Below are 26,375 nucleotides of genomic sequence, written 5' to 3'. Positions count from 1 at the left end.
ACTGCTCACAGGAAGCTTTCCAGGGACGACTAAGACGCATTAACTCTTTCATGCATCAACGTTCATTCGGTGCCACCGCAGGGCAGGCGCGAAGCTGATGCTGGACGTGTGTGATAAAGCCCCCAGCACAAGGCCGGCCCCGCAGGTAGACCTGTCTGCCAAGCCAGGGGGGCTTTCTGGCGGGGGGATGCGTCTGGAAGCCTGCGAGGTTGCGGAGAAGGGCAGGTGGAAAGAATGTTCCAGGAGGCGCTAGTGCAGAAGGAGCCTGGAGGTAAGCAGAGACACGAATGACGAAGGCCGGCCTAGACGGGCACACGGCCACACCCAGGACTTAGGCTCATCCACCCAAGCATGGCCAGTCACCTGTGTGACTCAGGCGGCGGCAGAACCGTGGGGATGGCAGCGGGCGGGTCGCGAGGTGTTCAGACTCTAAGAGTCAATGAGAGGCGGTGGCCAGGACCGGGAGGGAGTGGAGGAGGGCGGGGTTAAGGTGAATACTGCACTTGGAATGTCATAGAACATTCTTTCATGAGCCATGGGGCTGTGCCCTCCTCCATGTAAACCCAGACAGAGCAACTTCTGCACCCAGCTCCTCAGACCGACCAGTCTCCGTGGTCCCGCAGGCCTAGGGATGGCCATGCCCACCTGCACCTGCTGCTTCCGGCAGGCCGTCCTCTGCCCCGGGGTGGACAGGGGTTCCAGAGCTCCAGTATAGTTCTCTAGCTTGTGAGAGCTGCTAAGGATCCCTGCTTTACTCCTCACTCCTGCCTGCTCTCTGAGATGCATCGGGGAGAATGAAGGAACGCGCAGGTGGTAGGACTGACAGCTGGCTTTGGATAGGTTCTGGGCGGAGCGACACCCAGGGTACCGGACAGTTGGGTGAAAATGCAAACCGAGGAAGGCCGTGTGGTGAGATGCTGGGGGTGGGTGAGGGAGGGGAGCAGGAAGAGAGGGAGGGACGGGGGAAGGAAGAAGGCGGCCACTGCGGCCCAGCAGGCCCACTCCCCAGTCACCTGCCAAAGGGAACGATGGCGGGGGGGCGGGGGAGCACTGAGTGTGAACACGAACATCATCATGCAAAAAGAGACACATCACCCACACACTGACTTACCTATAAAATATATTATTTATCTGTTTTCTGATGTAAGCTCTTAAGCCTAAGAATTTTCCATAGATTCTGTGAAGGGTAGTTTTAAGAAAATCTCTCTCTCGAGGATCTTCACTGTCAAAGAGCTCTAAAAGCTTCAGGAAGAAAAAGACACTTAGTGAACCAGTATTCCCGCTCTGTAGATTACGGCTTTTGTAGCTTCAGCTAATTTGTACCTTACCTGCAATACAAACTTCTGATCAATATATTTCTTCGCTATATTAGGTTGGAAATCTGGAGACTCTAAAAATCTTAAGAAAAATTCATAAACAAGCTAGGAGGAAAAAAACAACAACGAGTCAAATAACATGGTATTTTATTAGATGGCGATTAAAGATACACAAGTTGAATCTCTGTCCAAAAATATTAAGCCTTTAAAAAAAAAAAAAGCCACGTATCTACGAATTAATGCCAAATACCATGGCTTCATTTAATTATAACTGATGCTGGCAATTGTTTTATTTGGCTCAGAACCACAGACAATACCCTTAAATGGCATTTAAACAAAACGATACCCATGGTGGGTGTCAGTACGCTTAGCTGACGCTGCTGGGAGACCCCAGCAGGGCGGGACCTGCAGCCTGCCATGAGCACGTGTCCTGGCAGAGCCGGGGGACAGGAAGCTGAGACGGCTCGGTGAGCGGGTCACGGATGCAGTCACCCGGGGCTGGGACGCTCCTCCCTTTCACGAGTGGGTTGCAGGCTGTCATGGTTACACAGCAATCCCACATGCCTTGGGGTGATGTCCTGCCCCCGAGACAGCCCCCTTTTGTGATCTGTTCCCCATATCGCTCGTTCCCAGCTTCCACCTCTCCATATCCCCTCCTGCAGACAACCCAGGCCCCGGTGAGGTGCGTGGCTTGCTCACACTCTGCTCACACAGGGCTCAGTGTCTTCTCAGGCGTCCAGCTTGATCTATGATCAACTTTTTGCCTTACAAATGTGTGAGTCAGGAGGTGAGCTTTGGGGTGTGTTAAATCTACGTCCTGGAAACAGGGGGAGCATCTATCTGCAAAGGGCCTCGATCTAAGGGCTATCACCGAAGAGGTTACTTCCATTACAAACATACTGGCAATTCTGTATCTTTTGTAGTTTGTGTCAAGGGTCCAAACAGACAAAAAAAACCCCATTCAATGTTCTCACTTCTGCTAAAACACCTTCCTTGTATTCACAGGTTTGCAAGGTCAGAGGTCCATTTGCAATCAGCCGGAGTGAGGCCCTATGGGCCAACACACTTGCTTTAGAGACAAACCCCGTGAACACACACACTTAACTTGCGCCCGTTTCTGGGGCACTCCCAGAGTTCAGTACCTGTAGATGAGGCCAGGCTGCTTCTAACGTGGGCTCGTCTTCCTCGGGGTCAAATTCTGCTCCCGTAGGATTGGAGGAAGGTGGTAATGTTCGAAACATGTTAACTGCAAACTAAAATCCACATATTCTCGAGTTATAACCAGGACATTCAAGGTATTTACAGAAAACATTTAAAAAAGCATTTACAGAAAACATTAAAAAGATAGTTACAGAAAACATTTTAATTCTAATGATAGCTGCTTCCAGTGGTTATGGGGCTCGTCCTTATTCTTTTTCAGAAGCAGTGCGGATCCCCAATGAGATCTTGGGTCAGAAGTGCAGAAGGAAACCTGGCCCGTGGACAGACGGCCACCGAGACTCCTGCTCGATTCTGAGCTGCCAGACTCACGGACAACCAGCATTAACCAGTGCTGGTGGGCAACAGTGAGCCCACGGTCTCCACCATGCACAGTAAGTACCAAGCAAGGAGGCGGGTGTAGTGCTGGGAAGAAAAGGATGAGATTATGCAGGCAACAGCAGAGACCGAAGACCTGACCTCCTGCCCCAGAGGAGCCTGCGATCGGCACCGAGAGAACCATCAGAGGGCAGCTGGCTGTGTGCCCGGGGCTGGACGAGTCTTGGTCTGTCTGGACTCAGGAAGAAATGACTTAGGAAGAGATTTCTCTGGAGTGTGAATGACAAATTTGCTACCTGTTTTTCTTTATATTGTCCTTCACCATGGACTTCCACCCCAGGCTCTGTTTATTTCCAACTTCATAAAAGTCAAGTGTTTTATAGATGTTTCTACATAAAATCTAGAGTTCTCTGGAGCACAAGTATACTTTAATGCCCATATGGTGCAAGCACAACATACACTGATAAATTTGTGATATAAATGTTGTTTTCTATATCAACTTACAACTTACTCTTCTTTTATAAATATGATTAGTTACCTTACAGAAGCTGTGAGCCTGCCACATGTGGGTTACAGGACTGGGCTCCGGTGACGGGCGCTCACATGGCCAGAGCAAGGCCTCTGCCCCTCCACCCCCCACAGCACACAATCCAAACACCTGCCGCACAAGGTAAGACTCAGCTCCATGACAACGGGCAGGAGGTATCTGTGGGCAGTCAAGGGCAAACCTGATGCTCAGGTGTCCAGTCTCATAGAGACAGAGCTAAAAGTCAAGGTCATCTACTGTGTTTCTTCTCGTCTTTACTGTTACTGACACTGAACTCTGAGCCCTACCATTGTGTTCCGTGAAGGAACATGCCCCCACTTCAAGCCGTCAGCTATAAAAGCCCTGAGCCTCAAACATTTGTTGTCTGAGAGGAGGAGCGGGTGCAAGGAATCACAGCAATGGCGCTGAGATAATACAGGAATGGAAGGAACAAAAAAATGGTTGGGAATCCAGAAACAAAAAAATCCTTTAGTAAAAATAAGATAATACTCCTAAAACCTAAGTCTATAGTAAAAAAGGTTTGGAACCTGTGAACAGGGTCCTGGAGGAGGCCTCCCAAGTAACAGGTGACTAAGGGACAGAGGCTGTGACAGGTGCTGCCAGGTGCACGGGGCACGTCCTGTCACCGGCCCCCAGGGGAGGGACTCTCCTGGCGCCCCGATCCCCAAGCCCACAGAAGAGAGCAAGCAGACAGCAAGATCTCTCACACCAAGAAAAGGCCACACTCAGGTGCCCTCCCCCCTCCCCGGGGCTTGCCGGCGGGCAACAGACCGGCCCTGTCACTGCGAACCTTCACCCCTTCCTTCCCAGGCTGGGAAAGTGCGGAGAGCGGGGTCAGATGGAGTCTGAGGCTGAGCCCCAAACCGCTGGGGGCTCTGAGACAGTCACCCAGGGACTGCAGGTGCCCTGAAGAGAGTGAGGCAGAGGAGAGCTGCAGGCCCAGCGTGGGAGGGCAGAGCCCACATGGCGTCCTTCGGTGGCAGAGGCTTCTGTGGACACATGCTGGGCCTGCCTCTTGGAGACTCGTGTGAGCAGCCCGTGACATCTGGGTCCCACGCAGGAAGGGAGCAAGCACGGGGGTGGCGGCTGCCCCCCCTGCTCTGCTCAGGGCCAGGACCCCCCCCCCCCCCGGTCCCTCACTGGCCAGGCGTTACACCGGTGGGGCAGCTGTCCCCGGAGAGACTAACCAGGGGCAGGAAAGCAAGACTGGGCCGATCGTGGCTCGTCTGAGAGCACTCCGGTTTCAGACACTGATGGGAGCCGCACTCTTAGAGGCATCTGTAGGCGGTTGACATTGGCCGTCAGCTGACTCTACGCACAGGAGACGACCCCTGAGGACGCGGGTGGGTCTCAGCCACTCAGTGGCAAAGTCGGAAGAGCAGAACTGGTTTTTCCTGAGGAAGAAAAAAATCCCCCTGTGGGGGCGGCCTTAGCTCCTGCCCCACGGAGTTCCTGAAAATCGATCTCGGGCTCTGTCTCTGTTTCTCTCTCTCTCTTACTGGTTGTTTCTCTGGTAGAACTCTGACACACCTGCTTAGTTACGATTCTTAGTAAACTGGTTAGAGTCTACCAGTAGTGAAGCTGAAGTTTCAAGTTGAAGCCCAGTGTGGGGTGTCTGGTCACCCACGGCCCGAATCCCAGATGCGGAGCTGGGAGTCTGCAGGGGTGGTAGACCACCTTGCTTTTACGGCTTCGGCATCCTTGAAGGACGACCAGCCCAGATCCAGGAAGTTTTACTATTGGCCAACTCTAATCGATAGGAAGTTCTTTCTTTCACAAAAAAAAAAAACCAAAACTCACACTGTAACTTCTACCCACCTTTCCTACCACATCACGTTGCATTCATTCGATGCTCAGCTCTAGAAAAGGCTAAGTGTATAAAACTAACATTTGGAAGAAAAGAGCAGAACGCAAACGGTTTGCCACCTCGAATTATTCTTGGGTTTCAATAATCCTGAGCACAAAAGCTTCACGGTCAAGCGAGCTGAGCACTGTGGTGCCGACATCCGGGTGTTAGGAGGGAGGACTGAGCTGTCTAGACACGTGGAGTTTAGTCTGAGCACCACAGAAGGCTGGTCTTCGTCATCCTCATGACACAGAAATGGAAGGGAATCTCGTTTGTACTGTAGGTCGGATGTGGACCAGATGGATTCATTTTAACCTCTCAGCTCAACTGAGTGAGAGTGCACCCAGAGGTGTGGACCCAGCCAGGATCAGGCCACACAGAGAGGGTGGCAGGGCCTGGTGGGGACAGCCTCCCGGCCCTCTTCCACCCAGAAGCAGGAACTGTGCCCTGAAAAATGTGCCCACGCTTTGGTTTTCTCACGTGTAGGAAGAGGGTGAATCTTCTCTCTGCACTGGGCCCGCGTGAAGTGGGACGGGGCGTACATGTGTGGTTCCCGCGCACGCGGGTGTGCACGTAGGTCATGCGCACGGCGGCTGGGTGGGGTGTGGACGGACTCTGTAATATTAGGAAGCACCTGCTTTCACAGCTTTCTCGACACTCCTACTTTCAGTACTTAAAATCAGCCCTGCAGATGCTCTTCTCCAGAGTGCTAAATTTACTGAATTAGATGCAAACCACGCTGGCTTGAGAGGCAACCTTGTGGGAAATTCCTGCGATTCAGCAACATCATGAAGCCTTTCTGTATCTGTGATATTCACGACCAGCGGGTGAAGTAATAAAACATTCGTGCCAAGTCATAACTGCAGTATGGCAGAACATACAGAGGTTTAAGATAATGAAGACATGCTCCAAAGAACACCGATAATCTAATTTCAGAGACAACGGGTCAAGGAAGGTTGATTATTCAGTTCTTCCTTCTAAACACAAAGGTTATTCCACTACTTTATGTATTCTGTTTTATGCACGCAAACAGGTTTTATAGAGGTGGGTCTGCTAAAGGCCAGATCTCAGTTCCTCCAGATGCTCATCCTCCCACAAACAGAAACACTAGGTTCTGAGAGTCATGAAATACGTTCTGGGGGCGGGTGGGCTGGGGGGAAGTGGGGAGGGAGCCCATCAACACCATTGCTATTTTTTAATAGAAAATTGTGTTTGTAAATGTTACAGCATATCTGGAAAAAACAACAGAGGCAGCAGAACAGACCATCGCAGCTGGGCTAGGATACAAAACCCAAAAATACAAAACTAACAACAGCAGCACCCTCTCCATCAACAGCACCGTAATTAGGGAACAGAATTAGTGTGAGGAGCCCAAGAACACAGTTCCAGAAGGGACCGAGGGCCTGGGAACTCGATGCCCAGTTACAAGGCCCCAGTGGAGAGAGCACAAAAACCCTAATAAAGGGCATGTTATAGAGTATCTGAATGAACAGAGGAAACTTCGGGCCCCAGGGTGGGGTGACAGCTTATTACAAAGGTAACTTTGCCACAAAGCAATCTGCACACTGAATGCAATCTTAAACATAATTCTAACCGGATTTTTGATGAACTCAATGAATGTAATATAAAATTTAGGGGAATAATAAAAATCCTAGTGGCAATCTTAGGAGAAAATCTGGGCCTTTCCTCATTTATGACGTTGGTTCAAGCCTGCTTTCATGGTAGAGTCCAGGGGTCGTCCTGGGGAATGCACGCACACAGAAGGACAGCCAGCTTAAACGAAACAACACCAATACTCACATTGAAAGTAAGTGGTTTGCAAACCCTCATCAATCAAAAAGCAGAGACCTTCTGAAGGGATAGAAAAGTAACACTCCATGCTGTCTGCAACAAGCCCCCATTAAATATAAGGATACAGATTGGTCAAAAGTAAAAGGAAGGAAAAAGACATACCAGGCTCACACTAGTCAAGAGAGAGCTGGAAGTGTCCATATGAACATCAGACAAAGTAGTTTTTGGAGCAAAGACTACCAGGGATAAAGAGGGCCACTCTATAATGATAAAGGAGTCAACTAATAAACGCTACTATTTATGCACTGAATAACATGACGTAAAACTTGACAGAACCACAAGAAAAATGAGACAATAAGCAATTAGAAAAGAGAAAATGAACAGCCCTAACTACAACAGCACCAAAAGCTGATTTATGAGCCTGAAAAAATACATGTAGGATCCGAATGCTGAAAGCCACAATACATACCTGTTAATGTATGTTCAAGACATACTACGTTCATGGACTAAAAGGTTCAACACAGTTAAGGTATCAGCTCTCCCCAAGTCTACACAGTAATGCAATTCCAATCCGAAGGATATTTTGTAGATAACAGACCGATTCTAAAATTTACATGGAAAGGTACAGTAACTGGAGAGTCAAACAACTTTGAGAAAGAAAAACAAGATCAAAGCATTCACACTACTTGACCTCAGAATTTGCTATCAAGTGATGGGAACGAAGACCATATGGTATTGGTGAGCAGATCCCTAACTGATGGAACAGAATGGAGTCTAGAAACAGACTCACAAATATGGTCAAATAACTTTTGACAAAGGTGCAAAAGCACTTCAAAGAATGATCAGTCTTTTCAACAAATGGAATACTTGGACATCCATGTGCCAGAAAATGAACTTCAGCCAAAATGAATCACAAACCTAAATGTGAAATGTAAAACTATAAAACCATAAAACTCTTAGGAGAAAAATCTTTGTGAGCTCGGGTTAGGCAAAGACTTCTCAATATGACACCAAAAAAAGCATGGTCCATAAAAACAAATCATTAAGTTAGACTTCACCTGCACTAAAACTCTGTAAAAGACACTCTCAAAATAAAAAGACAAGCCGCAGACTGAGAGAAAACATTTGCAAATCACATAACCGGCTTTACATGTTCAATATCTAGAACATGTAAAGAAGTCTCAAGCTCAATAATAAGAAAACAAAACACCCAATGAAAACATGGGCAAATGATTTTGAATAGACACGTCACCACGTAAGACCTACAAACGACAAGCAAAGGAAAAAGTGCTCAGCATCATTAGTCATTAGGGAAATGCAAATTAAAGCCAAAATGAGAGAGGCACCTGGCTGGCTCAGTCAGTGGAGCATGAGACTCTTGATCCCAGGGTTGTGGTTTTGAGCCCCATGCTGGGTATAGAGAGTAGTTAAAAATAAAATCTTTTTTTTTTTTTTTTTAAGATTTATTTATTTGAGAGAGAGAGAGAGAGAGAGAGAGAGAGAGAGAGAAGGGGGAGGGGCAGAGGGAGAGGGAAAGAGAGTCTTAACCAGACTCAGTGCTGAGCACAGAGTCTAAAGCCAGGCTTGATCTCAGGACCTGAACCGAAACCAAGAGTTGGGCGCTCAACCAACTGCGCCACCCAGGCGCCCCCAAAATAAAATCTTTGAAAGAAAAAAGGCCAAACCGAGATAAAAGGGCTGACAACCGGGCGCCTGGGTGGCTCAGTCGTTAAGCGTCTGCCTTCGGCTCAGGTCATGATCCCGGGGTCCTGGGATCGAGTCCCGCATCGGGCTCCCTGCTCAGCAGGGAGTCTGCTTCTCCCTCTGACCCTCCCCCCGTCTCATGTGCTCTCTCTCTCTCTCAAATAAATAAATAAAATCTTTAAAAAAAAAAAGAAAAAAGAAAAAAAGCCAAACCGAAATAAAAGGGCTGACAACCGGGTGCCTGGGGGGCTCAGTCGTTAAGTGTCTGCCTTCGGCTCAGGTCATGATCCCAGCGTCCTGGGATCGAGTCCCGCATCGGGCTCCCTGCTCTGCGGGGAGCCTGCTTCTCCCTTTGCCTCTCTCTGTCTGTCTCTAATGAATAAATAAATAAAATCTTTAAAAGAAAAAAAGCCAAACCGAGATAAAAGGGCTGGCAACCCCAAATGCTGGCAAGGGGGCATCCTACCTTACTGGTGGGGGGTGCAAAAATGGCACAGTTGCTTCGGAAAGTGGTTTAGAAAGTTAAACATATGACGTGACCCAGGAGTCCTGCCTGTTCTCCCAAGGTAAATGAAAACCTATGTCCAAAACCTGCACATGAAGATTTACAGCAGTTTTACTGGCCCAGATGGGAACCCACCCAAATACCCCTCCAGTGGGGAACGGGGGCGCTGGGATAGGTCATGTCGTCAGGCACTAGTGGGTGGTTCATAGGGACAGACTGCTGGGGCGGATCTCAAACCCACCATGAAGAACAAAGGAAGCTGGACTCCAAGGGCTACAAACCGTGGGAGCCCATCGACATGACTCTCTGGAAAAGACCACACGGCAGAGCTGTGGACAGGTCAGTGGTGGCCGGGGACAACGGGGTAGGAGAAGAAGCCTTGACTAAGGGGGTAGCAAAAGTAGTTTTTTTGGAGCATAATTTTGATTGTGGTGGTGATTCCATGATTCTATGTATTTATCAAACCTCAGAGAAATGTCCACTAAAAAGAGTGAACTCTGCTGTATGTAAATTAAGATTTAATTTTAAAACATGCTATGAAAGGATACTTCTTGGCCATAAGTTCCCAAACCTCGGTTCACAATGCCCTTAGCGTCTCGGTGATTTCTCCACTGTGCCCCTAGATCAAAAGACAACCTTCCACTTCGGAGCTTAAAAAACCCTGGCTTTGCTGAGGTGTAACTGACACGCCATTACTGTGTTCAGTGTCGGTGTTTAAAGTGTACAATCTGATATGTGTATGATACGCATACATCTGTGAAATCATCACACAAAGCAAGATAATGAACATATTCGTCACCCCCCCCAAAGCTCTTAGAAGCCTTTTGAAAAAATAATACATATAAATCATTTGGCTGCAAGTGGGGATGGGCATAGGCAGAATTGGGGAGGGGTGGAGGAAGGAGAAAAATTAACTTTTACTTCCTATGCTTTTATATTTATTTCACTTATTAGAAAACGACATGCCTTTCTTCTATAATTTAAAAGCATCAAACAAAACAAAGGGAAATTCTCCCAAGATAATAAGAACAAAACTCCAAGAAATGGCTTACTGATGATATTTAAAGTAAAAAAATCATTCTCTGGGTTTCAAAAAGCACCGTATGTTTTCATCTTCCTCCAGCTCTTTGCTGATGTGCATCTCTAACCCATGTGTCGGTGACTTTGGCTAAACAAACACAACGAAGCCCAAGAAGGGAATGCATGATTTAAATCCTCACTTGAGAGAAATCTGTACACTATTTGAAGCTTTACTGGTTAATATACTATCTCCTTTATTCACTACATGCTTTCCTCTCCCATTTCCAAAATATCTTCACCCTTACAGCAAGCAGTGCTTTCCAGAACACACTGTAAATACCAGATGTAAAAATAGACGAAGGAGAGCATCCAACGTCAACCCTGAAGTGAGCACAAGACAATTACCCTGGGGCTGTGGGCAGGACACCTCTCCCAAGGACCCAAGAGACACTGCTTTGCCCTTAATAGAAAATGCTGACTTGAACCCTAAGCATAAAAGTACAAACTTCTAAGGCACTATCTGGTCATTTACAAGCAGTACAGATGAAAATGATGGGATGCACTCGTGTTCCCTGGAAACCCAGCATGCGTCCTGATAAGAACAGCATTACTGTTCACTACATATACAAGGCTTGGTAGTGGTGGTGTTTGAAGAAAACATATTTATTGATTTTTGATGATGACAACGTGGTATGTCATCACTAAAAGTTGTAAAAATTACAAAAATATGGTAAAATGGAAAAATCTGCGTCACCACAGCATCCAAAAGCGGCTGCTATTAACAGCTTGCACTCTACTCCTCTGGAATATACGTAGTCTCCTGGGTGAGTAAGGGTGATGGTGTCAGGGAAGATAGTGTGTCTCATTCACGGTCCTCACCCGGAACCGCAGATGTGGGCCATTCTAGAGCAGTCCATTTGATGCAAAGTGCCTGGAGCCTCCCAGCTCATCCTGCCTCCAATCTAACCTTCTCTGATCTGCAGGTGGCATTACCACTAAGCCTAATTTTAATGTTTTCATCTTTGCAGAAAGCTCCACGCTGAATGAGCATCTACTGAGCTTACAAAAAGCACCAGCCAAACTCAGAAGAAGAAATGGGAAAGCAACACCAGTCTTTCTCTTCTGGGATTTACAGCCTAGGGGAGGTCAGAGTTGTCACTGGGGCTCAGTGAGCAGTGCAGGAAGGCTATTCGGAAGTTATTCTGAAACTTCTGGTATGCTGAAGAATGACCTGGGGAACGCGTGGGAACAGGGCTGAGAAGTGGCATTTCAGGCACCCAGTGGTGCTCATGTTGCAGCCCCTGAGCAGTGCCCTTCTGGAAGAGTGGTTCTCAAACTCTTTGGTCTCGGGACCCCTTTAAACTCCTAAAAATTACTGAGGACCCCAAAGAGCTTTCGTTTAGGAGTCATTTCTGTTGATGTCGACTGTATTAGAAACTAAACCAGAACCACCCCCCAGGAATCTATTAAAAAATAACAAGCCCACTGTCTCAATACAAATACACATTTATATTGACATAAATATATACTATATATTACATATAAATATAAAATGGTTTTTCATAACACTTAATGTTAGTTATTTCATAAAATCTCCTATCTCATAGAATACAGGTAACTCTCCTGAACAACACATGGGTTAGAGGTCTCAACCCACTGCACGTAACTTTTTTTTTTTTTAAAGATTTTATTTATTTATTTGACAGAGAGAGACACAGCGAGAGAGGGGACACAGCAGGGGAGAGCGAGGGAACACAAGCAGGGGGAGCGGGAGAGGGAGAAGCAAGCTTCCCCGCGGAGCAGGGAGCCGGATGTGGAACTCGATCCCAGGATCCTGGGATCATGACCTGAGCCAAAGGCAGATGCTTAACGACTAAGCCACCCAGGCACCCCTAATTTTTAAAATTTTTTAAAAAGACTATTTGAGAGAGAGAGCACACAAGTAGAGGGAGGAGCAGAGGGAGGGGGAGAAGCAGGCTCCCCGCTGAGCAGGGAGGCCGACGCGGGGCTCGGTCCCAGGAATCAAGACCTGAACCCAAGGCAGCCGCTCAACCGACTGAGCCACACAGGTGCCCCAGATTTTATATATGTATATGCATGTGCCAGGCTCTGTTTTGGGTACTGGAAACACAGCAGTGCATAAAACAAAATCCCTGTCCCCATGAGCTATGTGTCCAAGTGGTTTTACTATTTACAGAATGAAAATACAGTCATTAATATATTCCTATAATTATATATATATATATATATACTACTATAACATAACCACTGGGTGGTTCATTCTGTTGAGCATCTGCCTTCGGCTCAGGTCATGATCCCGGGGTCCTGGGCTTGAGCCCCGCGTCGGGCTCCCTGCTCAGTGGGGAGCCTGCTTCTCCCCCTCCCTCTGCCTGCCGCTCTGCCTACTTGTGCTCCCTATCTCTCTGTCAAATAAATAAATAATCTTAAAAAAAAAAAAAATCCATGTATAGCTGGACCTTCCCAGTTCAAACCTGTGTCGTTCAGAGGTCAACTGCATTTCCCAAAACGAACAACAATTTAGGGAGAAGAGTGGCGTTTTTTCCATTTTTGCTAATCTCTTTACTGTCTGGCTTAATAGAAAATAACTGGATTCTCATGTCTGCTTCTACATTCTGAATGTTGGTTTGGCTGAAGTACAGGAAGAACATGTCTCTTACAGTTTGCAGTTGGGAGAAGGGAGGAGTAATCAACGGCCCTTTCGGATAACCGTGGGCTTTTGTGGTACTGCAAACGGTGGTCCTCCTTATCAAGGAGGGGTCTCTGCATCAAGATCCAATGCTGTGTCTTGCACTTTGAATGGGTCTCTGGCCCACGAATGATTATGGAACATCATTTATTGCACATGTGGAAAACACTGGTTCCCTGGATTAGGCAGACCTTCCAGTGGGGACTCATTTCGCCTGCTGGTTCCTATCACCACTGACCTCAGCAGGAGAGCCCGCGGCCCTGGAAGCTCATGGGCATGAACTTTCCAAAATTCAAATTTCTGCCCCAAAACTCAAACTTTGTCACTGACAACAAACACCGTCAGCTGTTTCCCTTTAAGTGGGCTTCTCATTTTATTTTTCGAGAAGATGCTCACTAACGTTCGTTTGAATAACCAGGCTGGCTGAGGGTGACGACACGGCAACATGGTGTCTGTGGAAACAGTGGTTTTGCTATCGGTGTGTTGACTCCAAGAAAAATGCCAAGGCCTGAAAAGCAGATTAACTAGAGAATCTAATTGAAACAAACAAACAGATGGCTGATTATATTTAAAATATGACTGAAATGAAGAGATAATGGAGTTGATGTGATTCAGGCCTGCGACTCTCCATGCCTGGGGCTCCCCCGTGGCTAGCAATCCTTTTCGTCCTCGTCTCTTAGAAGTTGTTTTTTAATCTGAAAATAAATGGGCTGGCTGCTCTGTAACGTTCTCTTACACTCTAGGACTAAAGGCTATGCACACGTGAACAAGATGCTCACCATCATCGGTCCCCGGGGAAATGCAAACCAAAGGTAGAGCGAGATCCCGCTTCACCCCCCGCCCCCCAGGGTGGCTGCATCCAGAAGACAGACAACAGCAAGTGTTGCCAAGGTGGACAAACTGGACCCTCACGCCCTGCTGGTGGGGACGCCTAAGGGTGTAGCCTCTATGGAAAACAGTCTGGCCGTTCTTCAAAACATTAGACACACACGGTTAATATGGGACGTGGCAGCCCCACTCCGAGGTAAATACTCAAGAGAAAGGACTACATACGTGCCCATGGCAGCTTGGACACGAATGCTCACAGCGGCATTACTCCTAACTGCCACGTAGCTGAAGTGACCCAGATGCCCATCGACGATGAATGGATAAATAAACACGTGGTTCGTATCCATATAAGGAAATATTATGTAGCAATAAAATGAACCAGTAACACAGGCTACGATATGGATGAACCTTGAAAGCATTATGCTAAGTGAAAGAAGATCACACGTCCTATCATTCCAGTTATGCGACATGTCCGGGTTAGGAACATCTATGGAGACCGGAAGGCAGTGAGTGAGTGATTGCCAGGAGCTGGGGTGACAGGTTAGAGAGCAATGGCAGTGACCATTAACGGGTATGGGGCTTCTTTTTAGGGGGATGAAAGTGTTCTAAAAAAAAAAAAATAAGATGTGATGACAACTGCACAATACTGTGAATATACTAAATACCATGGAATTATATATTTTAAAGGGTGAACTGCATGGTATATGAATTATCTCTTTAAACATTTGTTAAGAAAAACCATACAGCAGTCCAGTCTAACACGCAACATATTTAAAAGAAGTAGCATAACAACATATAGGGGGCTTCAGATTCTTCAAAGTAAGTGGAAATGAATGTCTTTAAAAATTGGGGCACCTGGGTGGCTCAGTCGTTAAGCGTCTGCCTTCGGCTCAGGTCATGATCCCAGGGTCCTGGGATCGAGCCCCGCGTCGGGCTCCCTGCTTGGCGGGAAGCCTGCTTCTCCCTCTCCCGCTCCCCCTGCCTGTGTTCCCTCTCTGGCTGTCCTTCTCTCTGTCAAATAAATAAAACCTTAAAAAACAAAACAAAACCCTGACACCACACACACACACACACACACACACACACGCCAGGCAATGCTCACGGAAGCTAGCTAAGTGCTGCCTCAGAAGTCAGCAAAGCACGGGGCATCTGGATGGAACCACAAAGGGGTCCCCATTTCTTCCACCTGCCACACTGGGTCCAGGCACTGCTTGGGGTGGAGGCCTTCTCTGGGCCGCTCAAGTTCTGCACCCACTCTCTACCTCTAACAGGGCCAGAAACCACTGCCAACTATCATCCCCACCATACTTTCTTCTTTATGCCTGTCCCCATGAAAAGGAAAGCTTTGGGAGGGCAGGAATACTGTCCACTACTCTATTTCCTCCCCTAAAAAAGTTCCTGGCCTGCAGTGGATGCTCAGTAAGGGTCTGTAAGTGTTTTAGAGGGCCCACTGTCTAATACTCCAGAGACCAACTTGAATTTTTGGGGATGGAGACAAAGCGAAGATAGCAGGAAGAGAACTCAGTAAGGACACGACTGTAACAGGGAGAAAAGTTAATGACTATTTAATCTAAAAAAAAGTTCCAGGGCTTTAAGTATCCTGGGTAGTTCTGGTAACATGCACCTGCTATGTGAATTCAAGCGACTGTGATCTGAGCAGGAGGGTGGGGCCCCAGTTCAGGGATGGCATCTGACCCAAACCAGGCCAACCTTAGCCTCATGCTCTGCAGACTCTTCCCTCTTCCCTCCTTAAAAATGGAAAAACCTTCCAATCATGTGATTTAATATATAACAAATTGATGTGCTTATAAATTAAAATATATTAATAAATTGATTTAAAGATAAAATAAATTTAATATGCAATAAAGAAGCATTTAAAATGAGTGGGGAAGGGGCTTCTGGGTGGCTCAGTCAGTTAAGTGGCTGCCTTTGGCTCAGGCCATGATCCCAGGGTCCTGGGATCGAGCCCCGTGTCAGGCTCCCTGCTCGGCAGGGGAGCCTGCTTCTCCCTCACCTCTCTCTCCCTCTGCCCCCCACTCCTCGTGCTCTCTCTCTCTCTCAAATAAGTAAATAAAATCTTTTAAAAAAATTAACGGGGATAAGGGAATACATGATGTAGAGACAAGTGATTTTTTAATCACCTTACAAGAAAATAAAGTTATATCCCTCCTCTGTACCATAAAAAAAACAAAGTTCCAGGAGGATTATAAAATGTATTGTGAACAACAAAATTATGAAGGTGTTAGGAGAAATATTAGATTGTTCTTTGAGAGTCTGGCATTTGGGAAACCTTCCAAAGTAAATGAGATTTGAAATTGAGTGAAAAAAAGAGACTTTCTCATTTTTCTTAGTCTGAACAGGAGAAGAGGACACTCATCACGCGGAGTCTGGGGAGGGGACCCACGTGGCCCTTGCAGCCTCGGGCTGGCCACACGCTGGTAAATTCTCAACTCTGAGTTAACAAGTTAAAATAATCAAGTTGATCTCAACTTCTGACAGAACAGATTGTGAAAACTACAAAAAGGATCATTACTTTCAAATTCTTTTCCCAAAGCAACATATGAAAGTGAGAAATAAACATATTTTAGGTCATGAGATTAGTCAATTCTGAAATATATAGCTTTGGGGGAAAAATCAGTAACTTAAGAAGTTCAACGAAAATCAGGATATAAAATTTTACTTTAAGCAACAAGGACTCCCTTATAACCAGGGAGTACTAATTTCAAAGGTGGATAAAACACCAAAAATTCCAAAAAAACTCAAGAGAAAACGAGTTCAGGGTGAAACAAGTATGAGTTCGAAATGGGATCCTGCAGAGGGCCTGGAAACAGGCTGCAAAGTAGGAGACGGCAGAGGACTGAGATTTGGGGGCTGAACGAAACCAACAATGAACTGACCGCAGGATGATAGAGGCCATCAGCCAATCAGGGCGGCCCGTCCCGACACCAGCTTGGTCCCACCACTATTTTAACTCTGCCCCATCATTAGAATTTTCCTGCAATGTATGGACATGTTTACTTTTAAATTATAATCGGCACTATTATAAATATAAATACAAGTGAGAACTCTAACATATCTGGCCATAGGGTACTCGTGGGAGTTAAATGAGTTCACACACACAGAACACTGTGACTGGACCCAGAAGGTACCAATTTCCCTCACTGTTACTGCTCTAACACTGGACACATTACAAAGATTTTCATTCTTCAAGCACACACTTTGCAACAGGAGGGTTTTCTGAGGGAAGCGTTGGGTTAGGCTCCATCGGCTCAGCTTACGCTAAGGATATCAGAGCCCTGTTTATAAGTCAGGGCTGGGACACACCGGTCAAACCGTAATCACTTACCATATGGACTACTTCTGGGTAAATAGGCTCTGTGATCACATTCCGATTATGGGTGATATATTCTACCATTTCACTTAAAGCAGCTCGTTTTACTTCCTTCCACTTTAGGTCACTTAGTGGATCGGAAACAAAGTCAAAGAGGACACAACACTGACGTAACTTCTGGATGAAAAGCTTCTCTTGATCAGCAGGAGGAACATCTGAAAAGCAGAAAGCAAAGGATATTGATCGCAAAGATGCTTAACCCAAAATGACTGTGAAGCACTTTTAAGCCTTCTACTATTTTTATTTTGAATTAATAGAGATTCAAGATGAGAGACAGGGTAGGGATGAAGAGAGGTCAAACATTCCCCAAACAGAAAAACAACTAGCAGCTAGTCACTGCTCAGCTCATATGCTTCTTAGGATAAAATTTCTATACTATTTGCTCTCTGAAACCACATCGAGAGTCCGGTTCAAAATAAACCCTCTAGATGCGTTCGTTCACTCAACAAATATCATCCGAGTGCCAGTTATCACACGCTAGCGCTGTGCTGGGCTGAGCGCTCATGGAATGAGCCAAACTGCAGGCCCCAGTCTGGGGCGCGGGGCAGACCCTCCCACCAGCGACACCTGCGGACGTAGGTATGGGCAAGGTGAGGAGAGTGACAGGGAAGGGCACATGGGTGTCCCCTGGCTGGCTGGCAAACACACAGGGTCACCACCCTGGCGCTCCACAAAACACGCTTCATTCCTCATTCTGGGCCACGGTCAACACATACCACATAGGACACCTGGTGATCTTCATGAGGACAGCAGTATAAAAACAGTGCAAACAGTAAGTACCAACACTCACTTTTCTTAGTGAGTGCTTGTTTGGGCCAGGGACCATACTAAAAGCTTTATCCATATTTACACGTTTTTGGTTTTTTTTTGTTTTTTTCCCCACATAATCTTTACCATGATACAAGAGAGATAAGAAACAAGTCTGGAGGGTCATCTTGGGGCTGGACAGTGAAGGAGCTCTGCACAATCTTCCAGTACTCTGGGAAGTCTGGAAAACTACCTGCCAGCGTGACTCTGACAGCTTCCCTGGGGTGAAAAGGAGCTCGGTGGTGACACAAAGGAGTGGGATTTATCGATATACATATATATAATGAAATGTGTCCAACATTTGCAAAATGCCTCAGAAGATCTGCACAACTCAGTGAACCAGTATTTTCAAAGTGATCAATAAATCGTGTTACAGTATCATTCAAGGGCAAGCGAACCACTCAGAGTGAAAGTCAGTCTACTGGATTTTTAACGGAATAAAATGTATGGATAGCTCATTACATGATTTGAGACTCTACACTGCAGATTACTTCAAGAAGCTGCCCGTTTAAGTTTTGGTGTAATATCGAGAAAATGTCCATAGCCATCTGAAAAGGCTATTAAGATACTCCTCCTTTCCCCAAACATGTGTCTTTGTACCCTTCAACCGAAACATATGGCAAGAGAGTGAATGCAGAAGCAGACAGGAGAATCCAGACCTGAGAGAGATTTGCACAAGTATAAAACAATGCCGCTCTCTCACTCAATTTGTCTTTGTTTCATAAAATATGGCTCTTTTCATAAAAACCGTTCTCTCTCTTAACATGTAATTGGCTTATTAATTTTAGCATATGTGCTGCCAAAGCGAGCACATAGGTTTATTAGTTTTAAATGGATGAATAAATATACACTTTATTTTTCTGCTTTAATTTGGAATACGGTCAATATTGGTAGCTAAGCCCACATACACAAAAGCTCCTCAGGATCCTACATAATTTTTAGGAGTGTGAAGCGGTCCTGAGCCCAAAGCTGAGACCCACTGCCCCCCACCCACCCGCACCCCAGTGCGTGCCCCTGGGCCTTGGGCTTTCCTGCCTTCAGCCGCTCATGTTGTCACCCCCTACACACCAAGGGTCCCCTCCCTGCTCCGCCTTCCCTTTCCTGCCCCTAACTGCCCACTTCCTGTTCAGAGTCCTTCTACAAGGCCTTTCCTTACTTCCTGGCTGGCTGAAGTGCCGTGCGTGCTCTGAGCCAGCCGCTGAGCACCTGCTATCGTTTTCAACAGTCAGCTATCCTGCTTCCCCACACATGCTCCTTGAAGGCGCAGGCCAGGTGACTATGTTCCCTAGTTCTCCGTACCCCCTAATGCAAACAGCAGGCACACAGGCATTGCCATCTGAACAGACGCATTTGGTGGGAAACTGCGGTTCCCACAGAAGCAGCAGAGGGCAGGACAAGGGGATTAGGATATACTGCCTAAGGGATTCTCAGGAGACTACGGGAACCCAAACCTGACTCATAACCATTCTGAGTGCTCAATGACTGCTGAATCATTTTAAACGAGTGACCATCACGACAGTGTTTGGGTCCAACCTTTTCCAATGAAAAGGTTTCCTTTTCCGAATTACCTCTTCGCTTGACTTCCATCCTCTCCATGCTACCCTTTGTTCACCCTCCCGTTTGCTAGAATCATCTTAATGCGTTCAGTTTGTCGCCATGGCTTGTATGTTGGGACCCTATCTGGCATTCTCGTGTTCTTGACACTAGAAAGCGAAGAAGCCTGTGTTTACCCCAAGAGACACCTGATGAGGACCCAGACAGATGCCCAGAGCTCCAACGGCGTGCCCAAGGCCACCACGCCATTAAGTGGCAGAGCACAGATATGACGCTGTGATATACTCTAAAGCAAGGGCATGCTAGGGTCACTTGGGGTGCTGCCAAGTCTTGCATACATCAAAAGCATCCGAAAGCATCATTCACTCCTTTAACACGGTATAAAGACTGACAGAATAAAGACAGACTTGTCACCAAAAACACTAAAATCTATTCCGACTAAGAAGAGCAGAGGGCGCCTCGGTGGCTCAGTCAGTGAAGTGTCTGCCTTCAGCTCAGGTCATGAGCTCAAGTCCTGGGATCGAGCCCCGCATCGGGCTCCCTGCTCAGCGGGGACCCTGCTTCTCCCTCTCCCTCTGCCTTTCCCCCTTCTTGTGCTCTCTTTCTCTCTCTCTCAAATAAATAAATAAAATCTTTAAAAAAGAAGAGCAGACTAAACTAGTTTTAAAGCTTTCTATCTAAAATTCTTCTAAAAGGCAATAAAATTTCAACTTTCTGGAAATCATGTCAATCCTCCAGGCTACCAAGCAGCTAAGGTGTCACCATACTATTTTCATTTATAGTTTACAAAGAAGCCTGTGATTATAATCTCATGAACTCTACTTTTTAGAACCTCATCTGGCTATTTTTACAACTTCACGGTTTAAGTTTAAAAACCTTTTAACTTAGCACTGCTAATTTCCAAAGAAGAAAGAGGTATGAGTGGCATGAGCTGGACCTGTACTTGATGCTACTCCTCTGACTATCCCTGTAACGTGAACCGGATGTTACAAAACCAACCAGGCCTGGCAGTGCTGTACATTACGCCTGGGTATTCAAGACCGCCCGACTCTTAAGTAATGAGCCACCACCCTGCATTTGACCCAAACCTTACAATTACTTTCATGAAGCAGAACAAAAACCAAAAATGGGCTCTGCATTTTGCCCACGAGTGACAGTGGCTTCCTGTCCTTTCAAATTGCAGACAGACCGATAACACGGACAGACTTGCTTCAGAACGTGTTGATGAAGTCCTGATCCCAACAGGGACTAACAGCTAAGAAGCACCAAGAGGCAAAACTCAGTCTCAGCCTGTGGGTGTTGCCAGGAACCCCAGTGACAGGCTCTTTAACTGGGGGGGGGGTGGTGGTGGTGGTAAGAAGTACACCTGCCCGAGACAAGCCCAACACCGTGTTGAACCTGCTAAGATCAAAAGGGAAATAAAAGATGATCACAGTTTTGGCTAGAGAACACTCTTCATTATTATTTCTTAAGTTAAGAGCTATTACATTCTGCACATATAATATCACAAACACCTTGGGTCTGTATAAATCTTTCAGGTCCCCCCCCTTCCCTGTCCTCATGACTCTGTTATTGTGAACTTGGGACACTTCCCAATTGTTTCAAGGTAAAGCCTGAAGGATACCCATGAGCAAAATGTAGGGACACACTCATGCCAAACCGGGAGGGAGAGAGGAGCGGGGAGGACGCTAGCCCACGGAAAACAGCACAAACAAGGCGGAGAGAAGATTGTGTCATTCTTTTAAAAACGTACTCGCTAAGAGGAAGCCAGTCATTTGTAACTGACAGCCGCTCCATGAAGGTTACCATCAGCGCAGGGTGAGAGCACCCTCATGCTCTTAGCCTCATGCATGCTCCTGGTACCCACCATGAGGGAGGGCAGCATGTCTACATCCATGGCACCAGAGTAGCTACGGGGAATGGGCTCATCACGGCAGAACTTCTAGGTACCTAAACTTCCTTCTTCGTAATCTACAGGGGGACACACACTGGTGGTGCGTGCTTGAGCCTTCTCTGCCGCCAGCACGTGGGGTCGAGCCTGGAGACCACGGCAGGCTTTCCCAAGGGAGCCCTAAGTGGCTAAACACATCACAGCTAGCTTCATCAGTGTGTGCCTCAGTCACAGGAGGGGCAGGGTCCCGGCACGACATACTTTAACCACCGAATCGTAGGCTATGATCTGGTAAGGCTGAATTACTAAATTGTAGCTACACGGGAGGAGGAATCATGTGAACTGTTTGTGGGTAGAAAAAGGATTCAAATAAAAAAGCCAACCGAGCCCACTTCCACCTGACAAATCTTGGTGGTGAAAAGAAACACTGCAAGATACACTAGAGAACCAGCTTTCAGCACGAGAGCCGCACAAAGACAGCAGAGCCGGCACTGGTGGGACCCAGGTGATGGCTTTTCCCAAATAACCCTGACCCCAGTGAAACAGAGGACGGAACCGCCCAAGCCGTCAGCCTAGAGGATGCCACCTCAAAAGATGCTCCCCCCACAGGCACACACTCATGCGTTGCGAGCCACTTCGTGGTCACTCACAGAACATTGGCTAAGCAGCCGATGCGGCTTGATTTCCAAGGACAGCGACCACCGTGTAACCACAGGACCTCTGTGAGCTCTCGTGCCGTGCTCTCAAAGGCCTGGCGTACGGGTCCCATGGGGGTCTGTGAACATCCGCACGTCGTGAGCCCACAGACAGGAGACAGCTCATATAAAACGGAGACAAACAAGCATCTCTCCAAAAGGAAAGCACCAAACCACCAGCTATGGCGTCATCTTGTCTTTCCAATACATCTATTCTTAGTCCCAGGTGTGTGGGAATAAAGTTGGATTCAACGACTAACAAGATGGAGTAAATCTGGGATTCTTTATTAATATGTGCTGAGTTCCACTTAGCTCTAGTTCTTACATGAGGAAGCAAGGCAGACGGCAAGTTTCTCCCGCTAGAAAACAAAAGTCTAGCAATACTATTTTGTTTTTGAAGGAGGAAATTTATGTGCCATTTCTGAAATGACCCTTCTTACCCACTGCTGCCTGCGTCCCCCTGTCCTAGATCAAGTGTCTGCAGGCACGGACTGTTCCACTGTTGTGCGGACGCCCCTCCCCAGCACCAACACCAGCCTCAGCTCCTAGAGCCTCAAGACTCCGTATCTGTTAGACTAAGTTCTTTCACCTTGTTCTGTTCATGCCCTGACTACTCATGGCCCTTTAAATTCCGTTTATCAGTTTGGGAAGAATGGAAGTCTCTGCAATATTGAGTCTTCCAATCCATGGACACCGAATGTTTCTCCTTAAACTCAAGTTTTCCTTAAATGTCTTCTTTTTTTTTTTTTTAAGATTTTATTTATTTGAGAGAGAGAGAGAGAGGGAGGGAGAAAAGGGAGGAGCAGAGGGAGAAGCAGGCTCCCCGCTGACCAGGGAGCCCGATGTGGGGCTCGATCCCAGGACCCCTGGGATCACGACCTGAGCTGAAACCAAGAGTCAGACGCTTTACCAACTGAGCCGCCCAGGCACCACCTTAAATGTCTTTCAATAAAGTTTTATAATTTTCTCTTAAAATGTGTTACATGTTTTTTAGTGGTATTTGTTATGTTCTGATGCCACTGTAAACGGTATCTTTAAAAAGGTTTAATTTTCTAACTGCTGCTGTGATGCACACAAACTGATTCTGGGGATTACTTCTGCATCTAGCTACCCTGCTCAACTCCCATGAATTCTAACACGGCTATCTGTAAATCTTTTCTGTGAATACCCAACCTTTCATCTGCTGAGACTGACGGCGTTCTTTTTCTTGCCTGAGCAATGTGCCAGGATGTGGTGGGAGCAGCCCCCTTTGCCTCTCCCAGCTCACAGGGAAGCTCCCGCCAGCTCCCACTGGGCCTGACGGATGCGCTAGGACCCTGGATAACATTCACCCGATGCAGAGACGGACCTATAGATCCAGTGCTGCCCCATCCATATTCCATCAGAGACTTTTACGGAACCGGGTATGTGGATTCTAAAATGCACAGGAAATGTAAGGGTTCAACACTAACCAAGACCTTCTTGGAGAAGAACAATGGGGTGGGTGGGTGGGGGGCAACTTGCTGTTCCAGAAATAATTAAGTAGACTTACTTAAAACTTTATTAACGAAAACAGCCAAGCCACAGAGAACAGAGGCCAGAAACCGGCATGTGCATATATGGATTCTCGATTTATGAAAAAACTGTATTCCAGAATAGCGAAGAAAAGTGTGTTTTAAAATATAAGACACTGGGACAACTAGGTACCCAGGGGTGGAAAGGAAGGGAGGGAGGGAGGAAGAAAGAAGAAATTGGATCCCATTACATATAAAAATAAAAAATAAGCTCCTGGTGGGTTATGACTTAAATTTGAAAGACAAAACTCTAATCCTTTAAGAAAATAATACAGAAGAGTATCTTTTGTCAAGAAAGAAGTGGAGAAGGACTTTTTTGAGTATAGTTGACACACAATGTGACATTAGTTTCAGGCGTACAACAATGATTCAACAACTCGATAGTCTACATTATGCTGTACTCAACACAAGTGTGGCCGCCATCTGTCTACCATACGACACTGTTCAATGCTATTCACCATATTCCCTATGCTCAATCTTTGATTCCCATGGCATATTCATTCCATAGCTGGGAGCCTTTTTTAAAAAAGATTTTATTTATTTTATTTTAGAGAGAGAGAGAGAGCGTGCACGTGCGCAAGGGTGAGCAGGCAGAGGGGCAGAGGGAGAGGGTGAGAGAATCCCAAGCAGACTCTGTGCTGAGCGAGGAGCCCGACGTGGGGCTCAATCCCACGACCCTGAGATCATGACCTGAGCTGAAACCTAAGTGACTGTGCCGCCCAGGTGCCCTCATCCCCTTCACCCATTTTGTCCATCTTCCCACCCTTCTCCCCTCTGGAAACCATCAGTTTGCTCTATTTACAAGTCCCAGTCTGCTTTTTGTTATGTTTTTGAGATTCCACATATGAGTGAAATCATATGGTATTTGTCTTTCTCTGACTGACTCATTTCACTTAGCATTATACTCTCTAGTGCCATCTATGTTGTTGCAGATGGCAAGATCACATCCTTTTTTATGTCTGAGTAACATTCTACTGCATTTGTATGTACCACCTCTTCTTTATCCATTCATCTATCAATGGATACTTAGGTTGCTTCCACGTCTTGGTTATTGTAAATAATGCTGCAATAAACACAGGAATGCATATATCTTTTTGAATTACTATTTTCATTTTTTGGGGGCAAATACTCACTGGTGGGATACTGGATCTGACAGTATTTCTATTTTTTTTTTTTTTAGGAACCTCCATACTGTTTTTCACAGTGGCTATACCAATTTACATTCCCACCAACAGCGCACAAGGGTTCCTTTTTCTCCACATTTGCCAACACTTGTTATTTCTTGTCTTTTTGATTTTAGCCATTCTGACAGGTGTAAGGTGATATTTCATTGTGGTTTTGATTTGCATTTCCCTGATGATGACTGATGTTGAGCATCTTTTCCTGTGTCTGCTGGCCATCTGTATGTCTTTGAAAAAATGTCTATTCAGGTCTTCTGCCCATTTTGTAATCCAATTATTTGTGGCTTTTTTGATGTTGAGTTGTATAAGCTCTTTATATATTTTGCATATGAACCCCTTATAGAACATATAATTTGCAAATACCTTCTTCCATTCAGTAGGTTGTTTTGTTTTGTTGATTGTCTCCTTTGCTGTGCAAAAATTTTTTATTTTGATGAAGTCCCAATAGTTTATTTTTGCTTTTGTTTCCCTTGCTTTAGGAGACATATCTAGAAAAAAGCTGCTATGGCCCATAACAAAGTTACTGCCTGTTCTCTTCTAGCAGTTTCATGGTTTCAGGTCTCACATTTAGGTCTTTAATCCATCTGAGTTTTATTTTTGTGTTTTTGCACGTAGCTGTCCAACTTTTCCAGCACCATTTATTGAAGAGACTGTCTTTTCCCCACTGTATATTCCTGCCTCATCATAGATTGACCATATACGCATGGGTTTATTTATGGGCTCTCCATTCTGCTCTACTGATCTACGTGTCTGTATTGTCTATACTGTTTTGATTACTACACCTCTGGACTGTAACTTGAAATCTGGAATTGTGATACCTCCAGCTTTGTTCTTCTTTCTCAAGACTGCTTTACCTATTCAGGGTCTTTGTGGTGCCAAATTTTAGTATTATTTGTACTAGTTCTGTGAAAAATGCTGTTGGTATTTTGATAGATACTGCACTGAATCTGTAGACTGTTTTGGGTAGTATGGACATTTTAACAATATTAATACTTCCAATCCATGAGCATGGTATATCTTTCCATTTATTGGTCATTTTCCATTTCTTTCACCCACGTTTTAGAGTTTTCAGAATACAGGTCTTCCTTGGTTAAGTTTACTCCTAGGTATTTTATTTTATTTTTTAAGATTTTATTTATTTATTTGACAGAGACACAGCAAGAGAGGGAACACAAGCAGGGGGAGTGGGAGAGGGAGAAGCAGACTCCCCCCGAGCAGGGAGCCCGATGCGGGGCTCGATCCCAGGACCCTGGGATCACGACCTGAGCCGAAGGCAGACGCTTAATGACTGAGCCACCCAGGCACCCCTAGGTATTTTATTCTTTTTGGTGCATTGTTGAATGAAATTTTTCTTAATTTCTGTTACTTAACTATTGGTGTATAGAAATGCAACCAATTTCTGGGTGTTAGTTCTGTATCCTGAATTCACTGATCACCTCTGATAGTTTTTTTGGTGAAGTCTTCATTATGTATAGTATTGTGTCATCTGCAAATGACATCTCA

General features: G+C 46.1%; 1 protein-coding gene across 8 annotated transcripts in view; it reads right to left on the bottom strand.

Moving 5' to 3' along the window:
* The window catches only part of PPP2R5C (protein phosphatase 2 regulatory subunit B'gamma), a 120,153-nt gene that overhangs the window by 29,006 nt on the left and 64,772 nt on the right, over positions 1-26,375 (bottom strand). For all 8 annotated transcript variants that reach the window (XM_045901533.3, XM_045901535.3, XM_064571589.1 and 5 more), the window contains 4 exons: positions 17,147-17,346; positions 2,459-2,569; positions 1,329-1,421; positions 1,112-1,242 (listed from right to left, as the gene is read on the bottom strand). In XM_045901533.3, the coding sequence (XP_045757489.1) occupies positions 1,112-1,242; positions 1,329-1,421; positions 2,459-2,569; positions 17,147-17,346 (535 nt within the window). The remainder of the gene's footprint in view (positions 1-1,111; positions 1,243-1,328; positions 1,422-2,458; positions 2,570-17,146; positions 17,347-26,375) is intronic.

The sequence above is a fragment of the Mirounga angustirostris genome, unplaced genomic scaffold (assembly GCF_029215605.1).
Source record: "Mirounga angustirostris isolate CCGP_5_RB_7025 unplaced genomic scaffold, mMirAng1.0.hap1 SCAF_9, whole genome shotgun sequence".
In the NCBI taxonomy this organism is placed as follows: domain Eukaryota; kingdom Metazoa; phylum Chordata; class Mammalia; order Carnivora; family Phocidae; genus Mirounga; species Mirounga angustirostris.
This window is presented reverse-complemented; position numbering and strand designations above follow the sequence as displayed.